General features: G+C 41.3%; 1 protein-coding gene and 1 pseudogene across 23 annotated transcripts in view; one reads left to right on the plus strand and one right to left on the minus strand.

Moving 5' to 3' along the window:
* The first annotated feature begins 1074 nt into the window (after positions 1-1074).
* The window catches only part of DLAT (dihydrolipoamide S-acetyltransferase), a 29792-nt gene continuing 6000 nt past the window's right edge, over positions 1075-24866 (plus strand). For 4 of the 22 annotated variants that reach the window (XR_014069215.1, XR_014069213.1, XR_014069216.1 and 1 more), the window contains exons 1-11: positions 1075-1413; positions 1912-2013; positions 2847-2971; positions 3116-3269; positions 6053-6179; positions 8290-8477; positions 9737-9890; positions 18447-18514; positions 19575-19667; positions 19964-20071; positions 20619-20734. Coding sequence is in view for 17 of the 22 variants with exons in the window: in XM_081543386.1 (XP_081399512.1) it covers positions 1135-1413; positions 1912-2013; positions 2847-2971; positions 3116-3269; positions 6053-6179; positions 8290-8477; positions 9737-9890; positions 18447-18514; positions 19575-19667; positions 19964-20071; positions 20619-20734 (1514 nt within the window). In the remaining 5 variants the exon portion in view is untranslated. Of the gene's footprint in view, positions 1414-1911; positions 2014-2846; positions 2976-3115; positions 3270-6052; positions 6180-8289; positions 8482-9736; positions 9891-18446; positions 18515-19574; positions 19668-19963; positions 20072-20582; positions 20735-24866 lie in introns of all 22 variants that reach the window. The other 18 variants (XR_014069214.1, XM_081543387.1, XM_081543392.1 and 15 more) reach the window with 15 other exon arrangements.
* Positions 21712-24613, minus strand: LOC145526369 (HIG1 domain family member 1A, mitochondrial pseudogene; annotated as a pseudogene). The gene is made up of 2 exons (XR_014068869.1): positions 24485-24613; positions 21712-22958 (listed from the first exon to the last, which is right to left on the minus strand). The product of XR_014068869.1 is annotated as an HIG1 domain family member 1A, mitochondrial pseudogene (transcript).

Raw genomic sequence — 24866 nt, forward strand, 5'->3', positions numbered from 1 at the left:
TGTTTCTCTCATTTTTGTATAGTTAGATTTTTCCAATTCTTTTTCTGTTATAAAGATAGTAAAAAAATTTTTTTTAACTTAGTTTCCAATTTAAGTAGGTATGAAATAGTGCCTTCTGGCTGCCTTATTTTTCCAAACGTTTAATTACCTGCAAAGTTGAACATGTTTTCAAATGTTGGTTTTCTTATGTTCTTGATGTTCTCTGACCATCTGTATGCTGGGTACTTACGAGATACAAATACAGCACGCGTTTCCTTCTAGTCCAGTGCCACCCTCAGCTCAGAAATGAGATTATTTTCCAATTATAGGATGATAACCCGACAGTAGAAGTGTAACAAATGTAATTAGAAAGGATTCTACGGCAAATTAAAATCGGAAATCTGTTTTGTAAACATTTTTTCTTCAGAGAAGATGCTTAATCCTGCTACAGCACTCTTGAATGTGGGGATACAGCTTCCATTCAGCTGCCCTTCACATCATTTGGCTGGAAAACCTATTCATCCCGTCTCCTGTCGGGCTACAAACCTGAACGTGAATCTTTGTAACCCAGTACAGCCTGCGCGGAGTGAGGCTCCAAACCTGGGGGCCACAGGGTTTGCTGAGGCTGGGAGCGCGCCCGGAGAGCCGGAGGCTCTCGGGGCCGGGCTGGGCCTGGAGCCCCCTCCCATCCATCCTCAGGGCGGGGCCGCGCCCCTCAGCCCACCTCTGACCACTTCACCTCCCGCAGTTCCCGCTCTCGCTGCCTTTTTAGGCCCCTCCCTTTCGACCGCGCCCGTTACGGCGCTCAGGTCCTGTCCCCCCGCCCCAGAGAAGCCTTCGCCACCGAGCCCACCACCTTCCACTCCTCCCCACGCCTAATCCTCCCAGATTCGGCCTGCTGGAACGCCCCTGACCCTCGTCGCTCTACAGTAGCCGCCCTGACCCGCTCTGGGTCACCCTCAGCCCCTCATTTCCCGGAGAAAAAGACCATACATTCACCGCTTCTCTGGTCCGCGGAGCGGGTGGGGCGAGGCTTCACAGCCAGTTTTACGACAACTTGCGGCCGCGCGGCGCAGCTGACGGCAACGCCGCGCTGCTCTTGGAGAGGTCACTCCGGAGACGGCGTTGGTTTTGGGGTGTGGGGTCCGTGGCACTATGTGGCGTGTCTGTGCGCGACGGGCTCAGAATGCAGCCCCCCGGGCGGGATTCGGGGCTCGGTGGACGGCCTTGCGGGAGGAGCCTGGAGCTCCGTGCATGACCCCGCAGGCTGGCTCGGCTCTGGCTCGCTGCAGCAGCAAGACCCCAGAGTATGGCAGGGTCCGGGCATTCTGCGGCTGGAGCCCCGTCTCTTGGGCCACACCGCGGAATCGCGTCTTGCTGCAGCTCTGGGGATCGCCTAGCCGCCGCTGGTATAGCCTACCCCCGCATCAGAAGGTAAGCCCCAGAACCTGCCCTTCGCGGGACCCCGTTGTCCTTTACGGCAGACTTGTTGGCTTGGGATCCTTCCTTAGAGGCCTTGGTGATCCTCCGCCTCCACCCCCCTCCTAGTATACTCTGTGTCACTGTCCCTTCTCCATTACCTAGCTTTCCTCTAGCTCTTGAGCTTCCCTCTCCTGATCTAGTTCACTGAAGAAAGACCGGCAGGCTTCCTTCTCCTGACCGGTTCCTTTCAAAGAAGAGCGCCAAGCCAGGGGCGGTCTGTGGAATGTCTGCTGAGTGCATGCTGTTAGACCCACCCAGTACAGTGGAGCGGGAGGCCTGTCCTTCTGGTTGAGAGCTTCTGGTGTTAGGAAATCCCTTTATAAGCCCATTGCTCAATGTGTGAAGGGACTCAGACTCTGCGTTAAATTAGTCTGAATTGAACGAAGTGTTACACCAGATTGAGAGTTACGTAGCTCTTAAAATTGGGTATTTCTCCCTTTTCTCCTGTAGGTTCCATTGCCTTCACTGTCCCCTACAATGCAGGCAGGCACCATAGCCCGCTGGGAAAAGAAGGAAGGAGAAAAAATCAATGAGGGTGAACTAATTGCAGAGGTAAGTTGGAAATGAGTTAGAAGAGACTAGCTTAGCTAAACGGAGCATTATCTTTCTGAGTGGGTAGTTATCCCTTTTGCCTGGAGAATTCCGTGGACAGAGGAGCCTGGTGGGCTGCTGTCCATGGGGTCGCAAAGAGTGGGACACGACTGAAGCCACTTACCATGCATGCATGCATTGGAAAAGGAAATGGCAACCCACTCTGGTATTCTTGCCTGGAGAATCCCAGGGACGGAGGAGCCTGGTGGGCTGCCATCTGTGGGGCCGCAGAGTTGGACACGACTGAAGCAACTTATGCATGCATTAAGAAACTTAGATGTTTTTTACAGTTTGATATGAGAGATTGGTTAGCCGAGTTAGCAGCAGCTAACCAAACTGATTTTTAGCCTGGGTGTTTTTAATAGTAATTCTTTCAAACCTGTGATAGAGGCTTTATTTTCACTGTTGAACTGTATGATTTTTTTTTATTGCTGTATGATTGATTTATGATGTTGTGTTAAATACTCTTTCCATTATGGTTTCTCACAGATACCAAATGTAGTTCCCTGTGCTATATAGTAGGACCATGTTGCTATCCATTCAGTATGTAATAGTTTGCATCTGCAAACCCCAAAATACTACTCTGTTCTTTCCCTGCCCCACCCCCCAATCACAAGTCTATTCTCTGTGAGTTCATTTCTATTTCGTAGATAAGTTCATTTGTGCCATTTAGATTCCACATATTTTTCTTTCTTTTTCTGACTTACTTCACTTTGAACTGTATGATTTTAGACACAAGTTAATAAACTTCATACTGGCAGCAGAAGCCTAAGCTCCTGCTTTTGTGTTAAAAGGTTGAAACCGATAAAGCTACTGTTGGATTTGAGAGTTTGGAGGAGTGTTACATGGCAAAGATCCTTGTTGCTGAAGGTACCAGAGATGTTCCAGTTGGAGCAATCATCTGTATCACAGTTGAAAAGTGAGTAGTACCCAGGGAATCTGTGAGAGTCAGGTGCTTAAGTGGAGTATTTTAACCCAGAACTAGGAGTTAGTTAAAGGCTTCTAAGGCTGCTAAATCCGCTTTATAACCCCCTTATACTTGCGCATTCTTTCTCTTTCTTAGGCCTGAAGATATTGAAGCCTTTAAAAATTACACACTGGATTCTTCGGCAGCACCTGCCCCGCCAGCAGCCCCGGCACCAACCCCTGCCGCCGCCGCTCCGCCGCCTGCACCTTCTGCTCAGGCTCCGGGTAGCTCGTATCCTGCTCACATGCAGGTGAGGCTCAGCCTCTGGGTGTCTGCTCTGGAAAATGTATTATTTTCTCATTATGTTTCATAGATGAGTCGCATCCTGGAAACTGGCATTAAACCTGGCTGGTTTTTGTCATTTGAAAGTAATTAGAGATTTAAACATGAAAATTGATAACATTTATTCTTGTGGTTATTTCCAGATGTGTGTACTTGGATAGTTTTTTTAAGCTTTCTCAGCCTCAGTGTAGCAGGTAGGATAATGTTTGGTACTTTTCATTCAAGAATATCATGTCGGATTTTGAGGATTGTTTGTACTTAACATCTGTACTTTGCTGTGCTAAGTTGCTTCAGTTGTGTCTGATTCTGTGACCCTGTGGACTGTAGCCCACCAGGCTCCTCTGTCCATGGAATTCTCCAGGCAGGAGTACTGGAGTGGGTTGCCATGTCCTCCTTCAGGGAATCTTCCCAACCCAGGAATCGAACCTGTGTCTCTTACGTCTCCTGCATTGGCAGGCAGGTTCTTTACCACTAGCACCACCTGGGAAACCCACTTATATTTACTCTCTGTCTAAATAGAGGTTTTTTAGTAGGCCCAAAGTGCTGTCTATTGAATAAAAGCCCCCAATTAGTGTTTTTCCTTGACATGTAGTGTTCTGTTTTCTCAGAGTAAGTGAAATAATCCAGTAGTATTTAGAAAAGACTAACAATAAAGAATAAGTGTCAAATAGACGTATATAATCTGGAGGAGGGCATGGCAGTCTACTCCAGTATTCTTGCCTGGAGAATCCCCGTGGACAGAGGTGCATGGAGGACTACCTACAGGCCAGGGGGTCTCAAAGAGTCAGACATGACTGAGCGATTCAGCACAGACATATATAATAGCATTACAGCAAAGCTGAAGGTGGTAAAGATAGTCACTGTTGATTCTGTTAACTAAATCAATAAGAAACTGATTAGTTTATTAGACATTAGGATTATCCCATGTATATTTGTGTGTTTTGGATATTGGAAATGTATAAAAGCCAGCTGCATTTTTTCCTAAAGGATTAAGACTAGAACTTTTCCTTCTCTTAGTTTGTTTGTAGAAATTTTTGTATAGGAATAATTTTCTTTTTTGGGCATCATGTTCTATTCCCTGGTCTTTTATTAACATTCACTCATGATGAGATTTTGCCTGGTGGTCAGTTCACACATTTATCCCATCTTGTTCAGCAAATTTTTTTTTTTTTAATTAAAAAAAAAAAGTTACAAAATTTTTTTGGCTGTGCTTGGTCTTCATTGTCATGAGAAGGCTTTCTCTAATTGTGAGCAGGGGCTACTCTCTCGTTGCAGTGCTTGGACTTCTGGTTGTGATGACTTCTCTTGTTGCAGAGCACAAGCTCTAGGTACATGAGCTTCAGTAGTTGCAGCTCGAGGGCTCTAGGGCATGGGCTCAGTAATTGTGGTGCATGGCATTCATTGCCCCGAGGCATGTGGGATCTCCTCAGGCCAGGGATCAATGCTGTGTCCTCTGAATTGGCAGGCGGATTCCTAACGATTGGATCACCAGGGAAGGTCAAGAGTTCTAAGTTTTGTTTTACTTTTTTCCCCACAGCTTCCTGAGACATCATCAGTTAAAATGACTTTTCTCTCAGCATAATCCTTATGTTAATTAGATGCAAAAGACTTAAGAAGATAGCAAACAAAACCCATAACTGAGTGAGCATCCAAATTCAGTGAACATACAAGCCATATAAATAGGGAAGCAATCTTTAGATTAGCCAATCTGTTGTTTTAGATTTTACTCGGGTGGAACTGACTATTGTAAGAACAGGTTTTTGTTGTTGTTTTGGGTTTTTTTTTCAGCTATGCCATATGGCATTCAGGATCTTAGTTCCCCATACAGGGATTAACCTGTGCCCTGCTGCATTGGGAGCACAGAGTCTAAACCACTGGGCCACCAGGGAAGTCCCAAACAATTCTTGATATTAGTTTTTTATCTTGAAAAAGTACCTGAGAGGGACTTAGCTAGTGGTCCAGTGGTTACGAATCTGCTTGCAGGGGTCACAGGTTCAGTCCCTGGTCTGGGAAGATTTTCACATGCTGAAGAGCAGCTAAGCGCATGTGCCACAACTACTGAGCTTGTGCCCTCGAACCCAAAAGCTCCAACTACTGAGCCTGCATGCCTTGAGCCCATGCTTTGCAACAAGAGAAACCTCTCCAGTGGGAAGCCTGAGCACTGTAGCTAGAGAGTAGCACCTGCTCACTGCAAGTAGAGAAAGCCTGTGTACAGCAATGAAGACCCAGTACAGCCAAAAATAAATAATTAAAAATTTTAAAAAGGACCCAGGGACTTCGGGAGAAACTCAGTCTCCTCTGAATGGAAAGGTAAATTTCAATAAAGCACACAGTAAAATTTTAGTGGAAAAGTCTGGACTGAGGTCATTCTATGAAGATGAAAAACTCTAGCTTAATCTAAGCGTTAAGAAAGATGAGAAGATGTTCTATGTTTAGACATTGTTGAATTAATTTTAGCTGTCTAGAAAGAAATCTTTCCCCTCTGTCCATGGCTTTTAACTTTGGAGAGTGGGCCAGAGTATCACTGGCGCTATAAAAGCTTGAGATTTGAAGGATTTACCCATAGGGACACTATTGAGGCACTATTGAGGACACTACTGGGGCTTTTGCTGCTGTGGGAGCATCAGGCAGATGGGAATTGGGATTGTCATAGTCGCTGTCATTCCATAAAACTATTTGCTTGCCTGAGTGCCATTGTGTCAGAAGCTTCCTAGTATTAAGTAATAATAAAATATGTGTTTGTTTCTACAGGTGGTTCTTCCTGCCCTCTCTCCCACCATGACTATGGGCACAGTTCAGAGATGGGAAAAAAAAGTGGGTGAGAAGCTAAATGAAGGAGATTTATTGGCAGAGATAGAGACTGACAAGGCCACTATAGGTGAGATTTCTTCCGCTCTTAATGGTTGAGATACTGAGTTTTCCAGTGAGGGAAGAGGATTGCCATCCTGTCCTATAATGAGTGAGTGATAACATGAAAAAGTTTAATTCTTGGGATTAATTTCCCGGAACAGAGTATTTTCATAACAAAAGTATTACATAGTTGGATCTGTCAGTTCCATACTTCACTCTTGTTGAATCAAGGATGTATCACCTTGGAGATAATTTTTAGGCCAGAGTTTGCTTATTAGCCTTAAGTTATTGAGAAGCTGTATCTAAACTGACGTTCTTCACGCTGGGCAAGGGGGAAAAAAGAGGAAATAGGGGAAAATAACATCAAAGTCAGGAAAATACTGAAGAAATTCAGATGACTTTGAGGGAGAACTTGAAAATAGGGTTTAGATTGTTTTTGTGTATGAGAATGACTAATGAAATGTATATATTACCTGTTCAGATATCATATCACATTTCCTTTTATTGAGTATCTGATTTATTTTTATGCTCAGAAAAAAAAAAACCCTATAGACAATTAATATTTGCCATACTGTATCTGTATATCTGTAGATAAATATATTTTTTTTCTGCCCAGTCCTCAAAGATGCAGTAGGAGCTTCTGGGCATCCTCTGCAGCGGTCTTTTTTGGATTTTGTTATTCACACCCCATGATTCTTTGATGGCGCCTTGGGGTAAAGGAGACTTAGCAAGCAGGACTCGACTGTTCCTTGCCCCCCTCCCTCACTTCTGACTCTGTTTTATCTTTTAGCATATTGTGCTTCCCCCCATAAAATTTTATTAGAGGAAAGGGTTCTTTTTTTGTTTGTCTGTTTGTTTTTTGGCTGCCTGGGTCTTTGTTGCAGCACCCAGGCTTTCTCTAGTTGCAGCGCTCAGGCTTGTTTCGGAGTGTGGCCTCTAGAGCTCATGGGCTCAGCAGTTGCAGTGGCAGGCTTATTTGCTCTGTGCCATGTGGGATCTTAGTTCCCTAACTGGAGATTAAACCTGTGTCCCCTGCATTGGAAGACAGATCGTGAACCACTGGACCACCAGGGAAGTCTCTATTCTGTTTGTTAAAAAGATTGTTAAAAAGAAAGAAACAGAAAAGCCCTGGCAAAAATAGATCTGCTTTGCATTTTAACTTGATTACCAATGTTGCTGTAGGGAGTGGTATTCTAGAAACAGGTCACTAGAGAAGTATTAACCTTGGTCAAACTCTAAACTCTGTAGTGGCCTTGGAGCCTTTTCTTTTGGTATGTCTTGTATTGGATATTAATTCTCAGCTGGGAAATAAAAGGATTCATCAGAAATACGTTCATCAGGGAGAGGCACAGCCCAACAGAAAGCTAAGATCTGGAAGGCAAAAGATGCCCTCTACAGTGGCTCCTTTTAGTTCTACATTTGGGATCCTTCATATTTGAGTTCCTTGTAAAAAAAAAGTAGCTGGGAATTCCCTGGTGGTCCAGTGGTTAGGACTTCACGGGTTCACTGCCAAGGGCCCAGGGTTCAATCCCTGGTGGGGGAACTAAGATCCCACAAGCCACATGGTACAGCCAAAAAAAGAAAAGCAGCTGAGTTAAGTTGTCAACACCATTGAATCTCTAGTAATGCTTTATTTCTTCATATTGAAATAATCGGTGTAATACCAAGTATGACCTCTTCAAAAAAGTTCCAAAGATGCATCACTATCAACTGTAGTAGCTCTTTTAATTTAACAACCATGTGGTTCTGTTCTTTAGCAGTACAACTGATGCCATCTTGGGAGTCTGGTGGGTCTGCATGGGGCTGCTCTTGGAGATGTTTTAAAGAAAACATTCAGAACTAACCACTGTGTAACCTCTTAGGGTTTTACTTAACAGACGTTTATTAGTATTTACTTTGTATTAGGTACTATTTCCAAGTGCTTGGAAAATATTAATTCACTTAACTTTTGTAATAGCCCTGTGAGGTAGGTACTGTTGTTCCCATTTTGTAGGTAAAGAGGCTGAGACACAGGTTAAATAGCTTGCAAAAGGTTATATAGCTACTTTGAAGAACCTTTTACTTAAAAACTGTGCTTTGAATTTGGTAGGCTAGTAGAGTCCTTTAAGTTCCATAATGGTTTTTTCTTTCTATTTAAGGTTTTGAAGTACAGGAAGAAGGTTACCTGGCAAAAATCCTGATCCCTGAAGGCACGCGAGATGTCCCTCTAGGAGCCCCGCTCTGTATCATTGTAGAGAAAGAGGCAGATATAGCAGCATTTGCTGACTATCAGCCAACGGAAGTAACTGACTTAAAACCACCAGCACCCCCGCCTATCCCGTCTCCGGTAGGTATGCTTCCAGAATTGAGGGAACACTCACCTCATTCATCTCCAAATTAAGGGGTGATATTCTAGGTTCCTTCCAGTGCTAAGAGTCTATGACTGAGGAAGGAGATAGTTAACATTTATGGAGACCTACAGGGTGCATGGGATTGCTCCGTTCACATAATGGTCAAGCGTTTGATTCTTGTAATTTTTCTTTTCCCTGCTTTCTTGAGTCTTATTGAGAACAAAGCTGAGGTGACTTGTTCTTTTTATGCTTTAGGTGTAGATACACATATGGAAGGTAATGCTTCGTCACCCATTTTCTATAGAATTTGTAGTCTTTGTCAGTCCTCTTGGTATACACAGATTATAGTAGGTCAAGCGTATATTTGTAACACATGGGAATCGTGACATAAATGGCTGATTTTGCATAGAATTTAGTCTTTTGCTGTATACTATATACAAGGGCTTCCCTCGTAGCTCAGTCAATAAAGAATCTGCCTGCAATGCAGGAGACCCGGGTTCGATTCCTGGCTCAGGAAGATCCCCTGGAGAAGGAAATGGCAACCCACTGCAGTATTCTTGCCTGGAGAATCCCACGGACAGAGGAGCCTGGTAGGCTACAGTCCATGGGGTTGCAAGAGTCTGACATGACTTAGCGACTAAACCACCACCATATACTATGTACCTATAACATGAACTCATATGAATTCCAGGCAGCAGTAACACTATAAGGCTTCTGCAGGTGTAGAATCATGTGAGTTTAGACTAGGTACACAGTTCTGTCAGAGAAAACTTTGATTTCTGACTTCCATACATTTATGGGGAGCTAGCAAGTAGTAGTATTGGTTTATTTTTTAATGTATTTTCAACATGGAACCTTCCAGAATAATTTATTATTTTGGAAGTAGGTTAAGTAAAAACCATGTAGGTGATACAAGAGAATGAGAATAAAAAAGGGACAAGAAAATAGAGACGAGATTAAAGTGAAGAAAGGCTAGAAGGATGTTATATACTGGTCACCAGAATTAAATTCAGTGCCTCTCTATTAATCATGGAGTTAGAGAACTTGACTTTGTTCTGTCTTTGTTAAAAATAATGTTATTGTATTCATATTGCTGTATTATGTTGGTTAAGCAAGAAAAATGAGCATTTGACCTTTGGAAAAAAGATGAAAATTATATAATTAAAATAGGTTTGACTTAATAAACTATAAGCTCTTAATCTTTCAGACCAGTCTTCGCAGTGGTGAATTAACAATTTGTAACTTTTTTCAAAAGGCAGCCCCTGTTCCTCCAACTCCCCAACCTGTAGCCCCTCCACCTTCAGCTCCCCGGCCAGCTGCTCCGGCTGGACCAAAGGGAAGAGTGTTCGTTAGCCCGCTCGCAAAGAAGTTGGCAGCAGAGAAAGGGATTGACCTTACACAAGTAAAAGGTACGTCTGTTTCTATGGAATGGAGTTTTACTAAAATTGAGTTTCCTCCTTAGGACCAGAGAGTACAACTACAACTATTAATATATAGAGCTGTCTTATCTGGGAAAGTAGGTGGGGAGAAGGATGAGGGAGCGAACTGACACAGTAGGGAAACTTGCTGTGCTTTACTTGGTCTGTCTAAGATCTACCTGTATAATTTAGATAGCTTTTTTCATTTTCGATTAACAGGAACTGCTTAATTATTGGTGAAAGTATGATGTGTTCAGCAAAGTTGGGTTATAGTACTTGATTGTGTAATAAGAAATCTGTATTAGTGCTAGGCTGAGTGAATGTAGCAATTCTCAAAACACAACATGAAGTTGGGATGATCTGAAATGACTTAAAATAATAAAATTCATATAAAACTGAACTAACGCCTATTGAGGGCAAGGGAAAATGTCTTACTCATCTTTTCCTTCCCAAAGAAAACGTGTAGCTTAGTGATAAGAGCGTGGGCTTTTGAATCAGACCATCTAGGGTTTAATCCTGGCTTTATCACCTTCTGTGTAATATGTCTTTCAATGAATTACTTTATCTGTTTTTTCATCTGTAAAACTGAGATAGTAGTTTCCAATAAAATAAGTGAAGGGCTTAGAACAGTATCAAGAATATAGTAATGCTCCATACATATTAATTTTGTTCACATTATTATTATTGGCTGGCATTTAAATGTTTTAAGCTAAAATTTAATGTAAGGTAATTAATATACTTTGGAAAGGGGTGGGAGGAATTACTATTCCTGGAGCTTGGTTTGATGGCTAGTACTGTGTGCTAGTTATTTAATTACCAGACTTAATTTGCATAACACTTGAAGTAGGAATTATCATCTCAAATTTTTTGGATAGGAAAATAGACTCTTGAAAGATCTCTCGTTCTGTTAAGCAATAAAGTTGCAATTGGAATCTAGATTTGTTTAATTTTAGAATCTGTATTCTTCCCACTGCCTTATACTTCCTTCTGTTCTGCCATCTTTAATTACTCAAAATAATGGCTACTTCTCCAGTTATCCAGCTATGAGCAATCATTGTTGGTTATTGCTGTCTGCAGCCTGTTGTTTTTATGGTTTGAAAGCAAGCCAGTTCCCAAAGATTCGGGGACAGAAGTTATCACTGTTTTACCTCAGAAAATCCTTGTAAAAAGACCCTTTTTTCCATCTTAATGTCATTTCACTAATATATTGCCATTCTTTATGTATGTATGATTAGGGATAGCAATTTAAGTTGGAAAACATTTTTAAGGGGAGGAAGGACTGGGTTAATAATTATATCTGAGGAATTTAAACAAGTAAATGAGGACCATTTGTTGGATACTTAGTGATACTGGCTGCCTTAGGAAATATTTATGTGGAAAAAAATCTCAGTGTTATGCAGTTAGAGTTAAGTGATTCATTTGTTTAAACAAATATTCATTGAGTATTGTCTGTGCATCCAGCACTTGTTCATGGGACAGACAATAAAGAAGTAAACCAACAGGGATTAGAGCTGGAGCGCTTAGATTTAAACCCCAGCTCTGTCGAACACTAGGTGTGTTCCCATTTCTGTCTCACTTTATTTGTATATAGAAATAACACTTTAGAGCTTGTTGGGATTAAATAAGTTAATAACAGTGCCTGTACATAGAAAGCAAATATAGGTAATTAGCTATGGTGATAATAGCAGCTTATTAAATAATATGATTTGAATGCTAACAAATAAATAAACCAAGTGATATACTACTGAGTAACAAACAGGGTACCTCTGGTACCTCTATGTCATGGGTTTCCCAGGTGGCACAGTGGTAAAGAATTTGCCTGCCAGTATAGGAGACACAGATTTGATCCTTGGGTCAGGACTGTCCTCTGGAATAGGAAATGGCAGCCCCTCCAGGATTCTTGCCTGCAGAATTTCATGGACAGAGGATCCCGACAGTCCATGGGGTTGCAAGGAGTCAGACACGACTGAGCGACTCAGCACAGCACACGCACGCATGCATGACCACATTTGGACAGGGTGGTTGGGGAAGATCTTTTTGACGAGGTGCAATTTGATCTGACCTGAAAGATGAGGAGGAGTCATCTATGAGCCAACCATGTGAAGAACTGCAGGAGAAGCATTCTGGGCAAAGACCAGCCTGAAGGGGAGAGCTTGGTGTAAAAGACAAAGAAAAGACGCCAGTGTTAATGGAGCATAGTGAGCAAAATGGTAGGAAATGAGGGCAGAAAGAAACTCGGCTAAGAACGTAAAAGATTTTACAGGTTATGAAAGAGCTTGAATTTTATTTCAAGTAGAGCAGGAAGCCATTGAAAGATTAAAATGAAGAAGTGGCATAAAATCATTTATATTGTTAAAGATTGTTTTGGCTGCTCTGATTAAATGAAAGCAAAAACGTCTGTTAAGATGTTGCTGGAGTTGATGGTGGTTTACACAAGGGTGATGAGAATAGAAATGGAAAGAAATGGACAGCATCAACATACATTTATGGCAGAATCAACAGAACTTAGTCAAGGATTGGATATGAGGACTCAACAATAGTGACTTCAAAAGATATATGCAGTGACAGTTAGTTTGGATAGGGTGAAAAAGTGAATGAAGAAGTGGAGATAGCATTGTGGACAACTTATTCAAGAGCTTTTGCTGTGAAGGAAGGTATAGAAATAGAAATGTGCCTTTCGGGAGGATATGGGCTCAAGAAAGGGCTTTAGAAAGTGGTGGTAGAAAGGCCTAGTGTAGAGTTTCTCAGCTATGGCACTGCTGACATTTTTGACCAGGTAACTCTTTGTGGGCTTCTCTGGTGGCAAACCACTTCAGTATTCTTTCTTTGAGAACCCCATGAACAGTATGAAAAGGCAAAAAGATAGGACACTGAAAGGTGAACTCCTCCAGTTGGTAGGTGCCCAATATGCTACTGGAGATCAGTGGAGAACTAACTCCAGAAAGAATGAAGAGATGGAGTCAAAGCAAAAACAACACCCAGTTGTGGATGTGACTGGTGATGGAAGTAAAGTCCAATGCTGTAAAGAGCAATATTGCATAGGAACCTGGAATGTTAGGTCCATGAATCAAGGCAAATTGGAAGTGGTCAAACAGGAGATGGCAAGAGTGAACATCGACATTTTAGGAATCAGTGAACTAAAATGGACTGGAATGGGTGAATTTAACTCAGATGACCATTATATCTACTACTGTGGGCAAGAATCCCTTAGAAGAAATGGAGTGGCCATCATAGTCAACAAAAGAGTCTGAAATGCAGTACTTGGGTGCAGTCTCAAAAAGGACGGAATGATCTCTGTTCGTTTCCAAGGCAAACCATTTAATATCACAGTATCCAAGTCTATGTCCCAACCAATAATGCTGAAGAAGCTGAAATTGAATGGTTCTGTGAAAACCTACAAGACCTTCTAGAACTAACACCCAAAACACATGTCCTTTTCTTTATAGGGGACTGGAATGCAAAAGTAGGAAGTCAAGAAATACCTGGAGTAATGGGCAAATTTAGCCTTGGAGTACAGAATGAAGCAGGGCAAAGGCTAATAAAGTTTTGCCAAGAGAACGCACTGGTCATAGCAGACGTCCTCTTCCAACAACACAAGAGAAGACTGTACACATGGATACCACCAGATGGTCAATACTGAAATCAGATTGATTATATTCTTTGCAGCCAAAGATGGAGAAGCTCTATACAGTCGGCAAAAACAAGACCGGGAGTGGACTGTGGCTCAGATCATGAACTCCTTATTGCCAAATTCAGACTTAAATTGAAGAAAGGAGGGAAAACCACTAGACTATTCAGGTATGACCTAAATCAAATCCCTTATGATTATACAGTGGAAGTGACAAATAGATGCAAGGGGTTAGATCTGATAGACAGAGTGCCTGTAGAACTATGGATGGAGGTTCGCGACATTGTACAGGAGGCAGTGATCAAGACCATCTCCAAGAAAAAGAAATGCAAAAAGGCAAAATGGTTGTCTGAGGAGGCCTTACAACAGCTATGAAAAGAAGAGAAGGGAAAGACAAAGAAGAAAAGGAAAGATATACCCATCTGAATGTAGAGTTCCAAAGAAGAGCAAGGAGAGATAAGAAAGCCTTCCTCAGTGATCAATGCAAAGAAATAGAGGAAAACAATAGAATGGGGAAGACAAGAGAGCTCTGCAAGAAAATTAGAGGTACCAAGGGAACTTTTCATGCAAAGATGGGTACAATAAAGGACAGAAATGTTGTGGACCTAACAGAAGCAGAAAATATTAAGAAGAGGTGGCAAGAACTATACAAAAAAGATCTTCATGACCCAGATAACCACGATGGTGTGATCACTCACCTAGAGCCAGACATCCTGGAATGTGAAGTCAGGTGGACCTTAGGAAGCATCAATACGAACAAAGCTAGTGGAGGTGATGGAATTCCAGTTGAGCTATTTCAAATCCTAAAAGATGATGCTGTGAAAGTGTTCCACTCAATATGCCAGCAAATTTGAAAAACTCAGCAGGGCCCACAGGACTGGAAAAGGTCAGTTTTCATTCCAGTTCCTAAGAAAGGCAATGCCAAAGAATGCTCAGACTACCTCACAATTGCACTCATCTCGCACACTAGTAAAGTAATGCTCAAAATTCTCCAAGCCAGGCTTCAACAGTATGTGAACCATGAACTTCCAGATGTTCAAGCTGGATTTAGAAAAGGGAGAGGAACCAGAGATCAAATTACCAACATCCATTGGATCATCAAAAAAGCAAGCGAGTTCCAGAAAAACATATATTTCTGCTTTATTGACTATGCCAAAGCCTTTGACTGTGGATCACAACAAACTGTGGAAAATTCTGAAAGAGATGGGAATACCAGACCACCTGACCTGCCTCTTAAAAAACCTGTATGCAGGTCAGGAAGCAACAGTTAGAACTGGACATGGAACAACAGACTGGTTCCAAATAGGAAAAGGAGTAGGTCAAGGCTGTATATTGTCACCCTGCTTATTTAACTTATATGCAGAGTACATCATGAGATATGCTGGACTGGATGAAGCACAAGCTGGAATCAAGATTGCTGGGAGAAATATCAATAACCTCAGATATGCAGATGACACCACCCTTATGGCAGAAAGTGAAGAACTAAAGAGCCTTTTGATGAAGATGAAAGAGGAGAGTGAAAAAGTTGGCTTAAAATTCAGCATTCAGAAAACGAAGATCATGGCATCTGGTCCTATCACTTCATGGAAAAGAGATGGGAAAACAATGGAAACAGTGGCAGACTTTATTTTTTGGAGCTCCAAAATCACTGCAGATGGTGACTGCACCCATGAAATTAAAAGACACTTGCTCCTTGGAAGAAAAGTTATGACCAACCTAGACAGCTTATTAAAAAGCAGAGACATTACTTTGCCAAGAGAGGTCCATCTAATCAAAGCTATGGTTTTTCCAGTGGTCACGTATGGATGTGAGAGTTGCACTGCAAAGAAAGCCGAGTGCCGAAGAATTGATGCTTTTGAACTGTGGTGTCCGAGAAGACTCTTGAGAGTCCCTTGGACAGCAAGGAGATCCAGCCAGTTCATCCTAAAGGAAATCAGTCGTGAATATTCATTGGAAGGACTGATGCTGAAGCTGAAACTCCATTACTTTGGCCACCTGATGCAAAGAACTGACTTATTGGAAAAGACTCTGATTCTGGGAAAAACTGAAGGCAGGCAGAGAAGGGGTCGACAGAGGATGAGATGGTTGGATGGCATCACCAACTCTATGGACGTAAGATTCAGTAAACTCCAGGAGTTGGTGATGGACAGGGAGGCCTGGTGTGCTGCGGTCCATGGGTTCGCAAAGAGTCAGACATGACTGAACGACTGAACTGAACTGAACTAGTGACTCCGTGGTGAAGAATCCACCTGCCAGTGCAGGAGACACAGTTGCAATCCCTGGGTCTGGAGGATCCTCTGGAGAAGGAAATGACAACACACTCTAGTATTCTTGCCTGGGAAATCCAGTCCATGGGGTGGCAAAAGAGCTAGACATGACTTAGTGACTAAATAACAATTCTTTTTGGCGGAGTGAGGGTGGGGTTCCTGCATTGTAGTTTGTTTAGCAGCATCCTTGGCTCTTACTCGCTACATGGTAGTAGCATCCCCAACTTGTAACAACCAAAAAATATTTCAAACATTGCTAGATGCCCCCCTGGCAAAATTGCAAAATTGCCTGGTTGAGAAACAGTGGTCTAATAGAAAGGGATAAATTGATGATGCAGAATAATTTGGCAAGGAACAAAGTTTTGAGAATGTAAAAGGGGGTGAGATTGCTGTTGCGTAGGTATTAAGACAGTTGGTCTGTTTTTATAGGAGGGAGGAGAATATGGGGTGGTTTTATAGGTTTGGTGGCAGCAGATGAGGGTAGAACCTCTCTGGTTGCTGCTATTTGTTCAGTAAAATATAAAGGGAGCTAGAAGTTCCCTGGTGGTTTAGTGGTTAGGACTTGGTGCTTTCACTACTGTGGCCCGGGTTCAATCCCTGTTTGGGGAACAGAGATCCTGCAAGCTGCTCAGCATGGCCAAAAAAGTATAAAGTGGGGGGACCTGCTGTAGAATTAGTGTGGGAAGGTTTGAGGTTAGAGAGATTGAAATACTCTTCTCAGAGATTGTGAAAGTGACTTGAGGAGAAACAGTTTATCTTCTGGGTAGTTTTGTGAGTCTATTTTAGATTTATGTCTGATTTACGGTACGGTCAGTCAGCTAGGTGTGTACTTCTTCCTCCCAGCAATATTAAACAACTTTGGTGCTGGCACTGAGAAGGCACGTGTTGTAGAGTTTGCCCGGACAGTGATGGTAACAGTGATCCGTAGAGTGTAGCCTGGGTAAGGAGGAGGTGAAGACAGGAGGCTGACAACAGATGATGCAAGTGGAGGACTCAGTCTTGATGAAGTGGAAGAAATTTTGCAGTGGGTGGAGGGAATGGTTTAAAATAAGTGAGCCAAGAGGATCAGCAGTCATTGTTTTCTGACACCAACTCTAACATGAAATGTAATGTTTTTTTCCAGACCATCAGTCAGTTCTGTGACACCACCCAGGTAACCAACAGTTCAATCCTATTCTGACACTAACTCTCCAGAGTTAGCATCAGACTCCACAGGTTTAAGGGTCCAGTCCCACAAGTCTGCCCTCATTTCAGGGGGCAGTTGCGAGTCCTGGGACCACCCATATTTCTTTTCCATGGGCTATAAACCAGAAGTTCCTAAGAGCCCCCCCGCCTCAGGTTTGATAATTATTAGAATGATTCACAGAACTCAGCAAAGCACTTTACTGTTGCCTGTTCATTGTAACAGATACAACTCAGGAACAGTCAAATGGAAGAGATGCATAAGAGAGTATGGGTGTTCTTGTGGGAGCACTGCCTCCTTGGCACGTGAATATGTTCACCAACCCAGAAGCCCTCCAAGTCTGGTTCAGGAGTTTTTATTTTTATAGGGGCATGGTTGCCCCTTTACACGTGTGGTTGATCGTACCATTGTATGTGTGTGCTCAGTTGCTCAGTCATGTCCGACTCTTTGAGCCCGCCAGGCTCCTCTGTCCATGAAATTTTCCAGGCAAGAATACTGGAGTGGGTTGCCATTTCCTTCTCCAGGGAATCTTCCTGACCTAGGGATCGAACCTACATCTCTTGCATCTTCCGCATTCATCTTGAGGAACTACAGGGTTGAGATCAGCCTTGGTTGCAAAGGAAGGTTATGGTTTCTGTCCTTTATAAGGAGGGGGATCTCATAGGAGTACTGCTACCTCTGTTCTAAGCTCCTAGTAAAGATACACACAGTCTTAGCCAACCAGTTTTCATAATGAAGGAAAGGAGTTGGGATGAACTGCACACAGGAATCCTTTTAAAAGTCTTCTTTGGAGGAAGATGAATCAATTTGATCAAATTTTTTTAGAAGTGGGCAAGGGTAAAGGGTATTTTAATACTGAATCTCCTTAGAATTAAGATTCAGGATTATCTACTTAGATGTAATGTTAAACCTAAGAGGCTGTTAATGAGAGGAGGAAAGAAACTGAAGAAAGTAAAACTAAGCCTGTTGAGGGAACTTTGAAGATCTTTCTAGATGTGTAACATGATGGCTATTTCCTTCATAATCTCTAACACAAGCCAGTATAGAGCCTTGACTGCTATGAGAAAGTTGTGAAATATGGAGACCACATATGGATTGAATGATTCTAAAAAATGAGATCATTGCATTTGCAAGTTATTCATGCTATTTCACAGTAAAAAAAGTTACCTGATTTGTCCAAAATAATTGTTATAATGTCTGTAGCAAGATAATTTTTTAACATCAAGTGAATGTGTAACCCAAATGAGATCTTTTTAGAGTTAAGAAAGGGTGTTTTGGAGCTAACCAACAGGAAGTGACCGAAGCTGCTATTTCTTGAGAAATGTTTAAGGGGCATGATTAAGGCAGTGGCCCTTTCAGAAGGTCTGTGGTAGAGAACCTCTAGGAACTTGTCTTCTGGATCACAGTGCTGATCTCCTTGAGAAATCAGCGGTTCACTCTCACATACATGGTATTTCTGTCTCCTCCAGGAACAGGACCAGATGGCAGAATCATCAAGAAGGACATTGACTCCTTTGTGCCTACTAAAGCTGCTCCTGTGAGTTCTATTTGGCTTTTTAAATTCTTGTTGCAGTTTTCTCTGCAGAGTGCTTTGTCCAGCCTGTTAGACCCTTGCATACAATGAGTGGAATAGCTTAATCAGTGTTGTGTTTTCTTTCTGATTTTACTGGCTGACAATATATAGGTACGAATGTGTTGTTATTCATATACGAAAGCAAAGATGCTATGGTGATGGTTTAGTTGCTAAGTCATGTCCTACTCTTACGATCCTATGGACTGTAGCCTGCCAGGCTCCTCTGTCCGTGTGATTCTCCAGGCTAGGATACTGGAGTGGGTTGCCATTTCCTTCTCCAGAGGATCTTCCCAACCCAGGAATTTAACCCTGGTCTCGTGCATTGCAGGCAAATTCTTTACCAACTGAGCTATGAGGGAAGCCCCAAAGATGCAATACTACGTTGAAATCCTTCCAAGTTGTTTTTGTCTTTTGAATAGAGATACTAAATTTTTCCTATTATTATCTCACATATTATCTCACTCAGACACTATTTTTAAAAGCATGCTTGACTTGGGTTTGAGTTTTTTGTGGTTAATTAGTCCACAGAGGGATTAAACCCACATAGTCAACTCTGTCTTAGTCAAAGGTGCTAAGATAATCAGCTATAAGTAAGGATAATGATTTAGTTATTTAGATGTTTGCTTTAAAATGAAAGATTTGTCACTATTTTTTATTGACACTATTCAGGAAAATACAATACGTTCTTTGTGTTTATCTCAATCTTTTCAATCTGAGAATGCTTTGATGGTTTTTCTTGAGGAAAATATTGTGAAAACAAAATTGTTTTGATATAAACTAGTCATAGAAAAATGACACTTAAAATATGATTACCCAATTCCAAGTATGAAAATTAAAAACAACTCTTAAACAAGCACAGTTCAGATCTGAGTCCCTTTTGCTCCCTTGGGATAGAAATAGTTATTTTTCTATAAGCCCTTTAATTTTTACTTTGCCATCTGTAAAAGAATCACTAGCAGTAGTTCACAGTTGCTGATGCTAGGACTAAGCCACAGTTCCTAAGAACTTTTTTACCTCTCTCTAGACTCCAGCAGCCGCTGTGCCTCCCCCGAGTCCAGGAGTGGCTCCAGTTCCTACAGGTGTCTTCACAGATATCCCAGTCAGCAACATTCGCCGAGTAAGAGTATTACCATAACTCCAGACCTCAAGCTGTTGGGGGCATCTTTACTCTGATTGTTCAGTTGCATCCATAGTTTAAAACACTAAGAGACTCTTAGAATACACAAACTCTGTGTTCTGATTAAATCCTATTACAAGGGGCTAAGTTGTGCTACAGTCCTACATCTTTCAGTTCTAGTAATACATCGGGTAAGCATCACCACGGAGCAGGGTAAAGAGGCAAACAGAGCCCTAAATAGATAACATCTCATCTCAACTCAAGATAACTGATTTTTTAATCTCTTTTGATTTCAGGTCATTGCACAGCGGTTAATGCAATCTAAGCAAACCATACCTCATTATTACCTTTCTATTGATGTAAATATGGGAGAAGTTTTGTTGGTACGGAAAGAACTTAATAAGGTAAAAGGTCTGGAAATTCCACCTCTATAAATTCTAAAAATCTTGTTTTCCTTCACTGAATATTTACATTTTTGTCCCTGTATTGTATTTTGTTATAAATGCCAGTTGATGATGGAAAATGGATGTCATCTTAATTTTAACTTGCAGAAAATATCCTGGAGAATTTTCATTTTTTAACCCTTGATTAAAGCTTATCATTTAAGTTGACTTTGCCATGGATCCACTTTAGCCTAACATAGTCATGATTCTGTGAGACTACTTGAGTCTCCTCAGGTAGGTAAGAAACTGTGTTTGCTTTGTGTTCATACCTTCTTAGTGCTTAGTTACTGAGTAACTTACGGATGCAGCTAGAGCAGCGCTTAGCAGGAAACTTAACAGGTGTAATGGTCTACATTAGAAAAGATGAAACAGAAACAACTTTTGGTTTCTTTTCATCCTTTCTACCTCAGGACATGTATATCCACCCCCTCCCACCTTCTCAAGATTATATAGTTTCAGTCTTTGAGAAGAGAATTTAAGAAACTATAATGGTTTCTTTCCTTTGCAGATGTTAGAAGGAAAAAGCAAAATTTCTGTCAATGACTTCATTATAAAAGCTTCAGCTTTGGCATGTTTAAAAGTTCCTGAAGCAAATTCTTCTTGGCTGGACACAGTTATAAGACAGTAAGTATAGCCCTTTTAGGGAAGGTGTGTTCTATATCTATCTATTTATCTATATATATATACACATCAGCAGTTTTTTGTGTGTGTTGTCTAATGTATAAGTAGGAGTGTAGGGAGTGGGAGATGACTTCTATGGGCAAAACAATTTGAAAACAACATAAAACTATTTCTGAGACCATGCTAAATTTAATCAATAAAGACTACAGATGCTTAAGAGTTCAGGGAAGGGAGTAAGTGTATAGATATGTATAATTAAGTTGATAATGACTCTCACAAGGCAGGATTGAAATGGTTTTGTTCACCAGTTAGTTCTGCTAAACTTTAGTGGTGGCAAAATTGAAAACAAAACCAAAAAGCAGTATTTGTTAATATGACGGAATCATGTGACTGGCATGGTGCTTAGTGTCTTTCGCATGTTGTCCTATTTAATTCTTAGGACCACCTTATGAGGTAGGTGCTTTTACTCCTATTTTCCAGATGAAGAAACTGAGGCTTAGTAAGTTGAGTTCCTCCCTGAGTTCGTATGTTAGTAAGCAGCAGAACTGGGATTGGAACCAGGATTCTGACTCAGTCTAGCCTTTTTCTACTATGTAGATGGTTTTATATTATTAATTTAGTTTTTATTACAATATACTTTATAATATTAATTTGTGGCTTATGGTGACCTGCTCAGCCTTTATCTGAGGTCCACTCCCAAGAGGCAAACACAGCCTTTAAACTATTATTTCTTTTGGTATTTACCTTCGTATTTCTTTGGGCTTCCCTGGTGGCTCAGTTGGTAAAGAATCTGCCTGCAATGCAGGAGACTCTGGTTTGATCCCTGGGTTGGGAAGATCCCCTGGAGAAGGAAATGGCAACCCACTCCAGTATTCTTGCCTGGAGAATTCCATGGACAGAGGAGCCTGGTGGGCTACAGTCCATGGGGTCGCAGAGAGTCAGAAATGACTGAGTGACTAATTTCACTTGTCATATCTCTCTTTTTTTTTTTTTTGATGTGTTCACTTACTTTAATAACACTACATTTACCATGTTATCACCATGGAATGTGAATTCAGGTTAGACAAGAGAATTTCACCAGTACAGCAAAGCAAAGTTTGTGGTATACCAAAGTTTGCATACTGTCTGACCAAACCAGCTTGCTCATAAATCACTTCCATTATAGGCAATTGATTTAATTTGTGATTCTTTTAGAGAAAATGAACATACTGCACACATTTAAAAAGTGTTTTCATTTGCCTTTGCATTAGCACTTAAAATACACATTTCTATTTCAAAATAACATTTAAAATTATTCTAATATAACAGCAGCAAAATATAATTTTGCAATTACAAAAGAGCTAAAAGGGATCTACAATTAAGTTATTCTAATGTTTACAACTATGATTCTAAAATAAGCTTTACTTCAAAGTGGCTCTGTTACCAGCTTTTTTAGGTTTGGTTTAAAAACACACACTTTCAGGGAGGTTTATAATGTTGTATTCCATGCACTGTTCTGAAAGAGTTCCTCAAGAGCCAACCAGCCCTTAAAGCAGTACTTAGTCCACCAAGGCAGAGAGTTAAACTAAGTGGGGTAAATAGGATTCCTACATTACATCAAAAGCAGATGATTATTCTGCAGCCACTGGGAGCATTTTCAGGACTGGCATGTTGTCTTCTTTAGAACTAATTTCGTCAGAAGGGTTTAGGGAGGTGGACAGGTACCGCTGTCAAGTGTGCTTAAAAGGGACGTGTTTCTTTTGTGCCGATCTGACTCCCCCGAATGACCGAGCTAGTGAACTAGTCACCAGTAACTTAGTCACCAGGCAAATCAAGCCTGCAAGAAAGGAAGCCAGTATTCAAATTACCATGTTCTTGTCTGACCCAAACAATTTGTTTTTAACATAAACATATAACCTCAATATGAGATGTCTAACTAAAGCAGCACCACCAGCGAGACCAAGATCCATCTCCTCTTCTAAGGTTTAGGTTTTGCCCAGAATTCTTGATACAGGGAATCGCCCATATCAAGAGTCATTGCTCCCGCAACAAAGCCTTGGACTGCCACATGCACGTGGGTCAGGTGAACAGACATTTTAGTGTTTCTCCTGCTCTTCCATTTATGTAATCCATATGCGATGATTGCTGCAAAACCTGCCATTCCAATGGGGATAAATGGTGCCTCTCTAGGTTTTCAGATAAGTTTAGATCCCTGATCTTCTTCATATGAAGAAAGAGAAGTGTGTCGCTTGACATAGTGGTTGAAGAAGCTTTATGGACAACTACAGGACGTTTCACGTTCCTACCAGCTTCGGACCTGGCTCCCGCATCTGCCATCTACCTTCATACTTCTAAATAACATTTTCTGTTGGCCTTTTTGTCAGTTTTTCATTTCATTTATTTTATCACCTTTCTGTTAAAGAAGATTAAAATTTGGCTTTTTTGTACCCTCTCTACAAACACATACACACAACCCATCATCCGACCAGATTGATTATAGTACAGATTTTTAAATTACTTATCATCATTTCTTTCTGAGGTTTCTTTCAGGAAAAAAAAAAGTTTCAGTTTCTATCTGAAACTCCCCAAGAAAACTAAACATGTTTCCTGAAGACTGAAAAATGGTTTATTGATTCTGATTTTCATCTTGGTTACCCTGCTATTAAAAAACAGCTGAGGGTCTTACTATTCTTTAGAGACTATATTAGTTTTCTAGGGCTGCCAGTACAAATTACCACAAAATTTGTGGCTTAACAAAAATTTACTCTCTCCTAGTTCTGAAGGTTAGACGTGTGAAGTTAAGGTATCGGCAGGACCATGCTCCATGCACAGGCTCTTGGGTGAACTCTTTCTTGCTCTCTCCAGCTCTGGCGGCTTCAGGCATTCCTTGGCTTGGGGCTGCACAGCTCCAGCTTCACATGGCCTTCGTGCGTCCCATGTCTTCCCTTCTGTCTCTTACAAGGACAATTGGCATTGGATTTAGGGCCCACCCGGATAACCCAGGGTGAACTCATCTCAAGGGTGTGATTATATCAGTGAAGACCTTTTTACTAAATATGGTCACATTAATAGACTCTGGGATTAAGACATAGACATATCTTTGAGAGCACGGTTATGAACATTTGAGGACAATTCTTTGTACTGACATATGTCTTCATTTCTTTTGGGTAGACTCCTTGGAGTGGAATTGCTGGATTGTAGGGTAAATTTATGTTTAACCTTTAAGAATATCTGAAGGAAACGCTACTTAGATGAAAGGATGGTGGTTGCAGCTCAAGTTCTATGAATTATTTATTAATCCTTACCAAATGCTCTTCATTTATTTGTTCTTACAGCTATTCAACAAATACTTATTGAACATACAGTGTTAACTGGATTTTGTTGTTGTGCAGTCGCTTAGTCATGTCTGACTCTTTGCAATCCCATGGACTGCAGCACACCAGGCTTCCCTGTCCTTCAGCATCTCCCTGAGTTTGCCCAAACTCATGTCCTTTGAGTCAGTGATGCCATCTAACCATCTCATCCTCTGTCGCCCCCTTCAGCCCTCAGTCTTTCCCAGCACCAGGGTCTTTTCCAATGAGTTGGTTCTTTGCATCAAGTATTGGAGTTTCAGCATCAGCCCTTCCAATGCATATTCAGGATTGGTTTCCTTTAGGATTGACTGGTTTAGTGGTGAACAAGATAGGAAACACTATCGCTACTCTATTAGGAATATTTTTAAACATTGTAATAACAGGATAATTTAATTAAGAAAGCAGTGCTGCTGTGTGATACCTTGGCCAGAGCCCAGCTGTGGTAGCTGCTGAGTGTCACTGTATTATTAGAGCAGGTCCCTATGTTTGCAACTGGCAAAAGCCTGCTGCCTCGGGCCAGCTTGGGCACACTGAGGGGTTTGGTACCCATAATCTCCAAAGAGCTGGAGTTCTTTTTTCATGTGAAGTTTTAACTTTTATAAGTTGAAGGATAGTTGATTTATAATATTATATTAGTTTTAGGAATATGACATAGTGCTTCAGTGTTTTTGTGGATTGCACTCCCTTATAAGTTATTACAAGATAATGGCTATAATTCCCTGTGCTCTATATGTTTGTTGCTTATCTATTCTATACATGGTAGTTTGTGTCTGTTAATCACATACGCCCAATTCGTCACTCTG

This window comes from Giraffa tippelskirchi, chromosome 11 (genome assembly GCF_054371585.1).
Source record: "Giraffa tippelskirchi isolate mGirTip1 chromosome 11, T2T-mGirTip1v1.2.pri, whole genome shotgun sequence".
Lineage (NCBI taxonomy): Eukaryota > Metazoa > Chordata > Mammalia > Artiodactyla > Giraffidae > Giraffa > Giraffa tippelskirchi.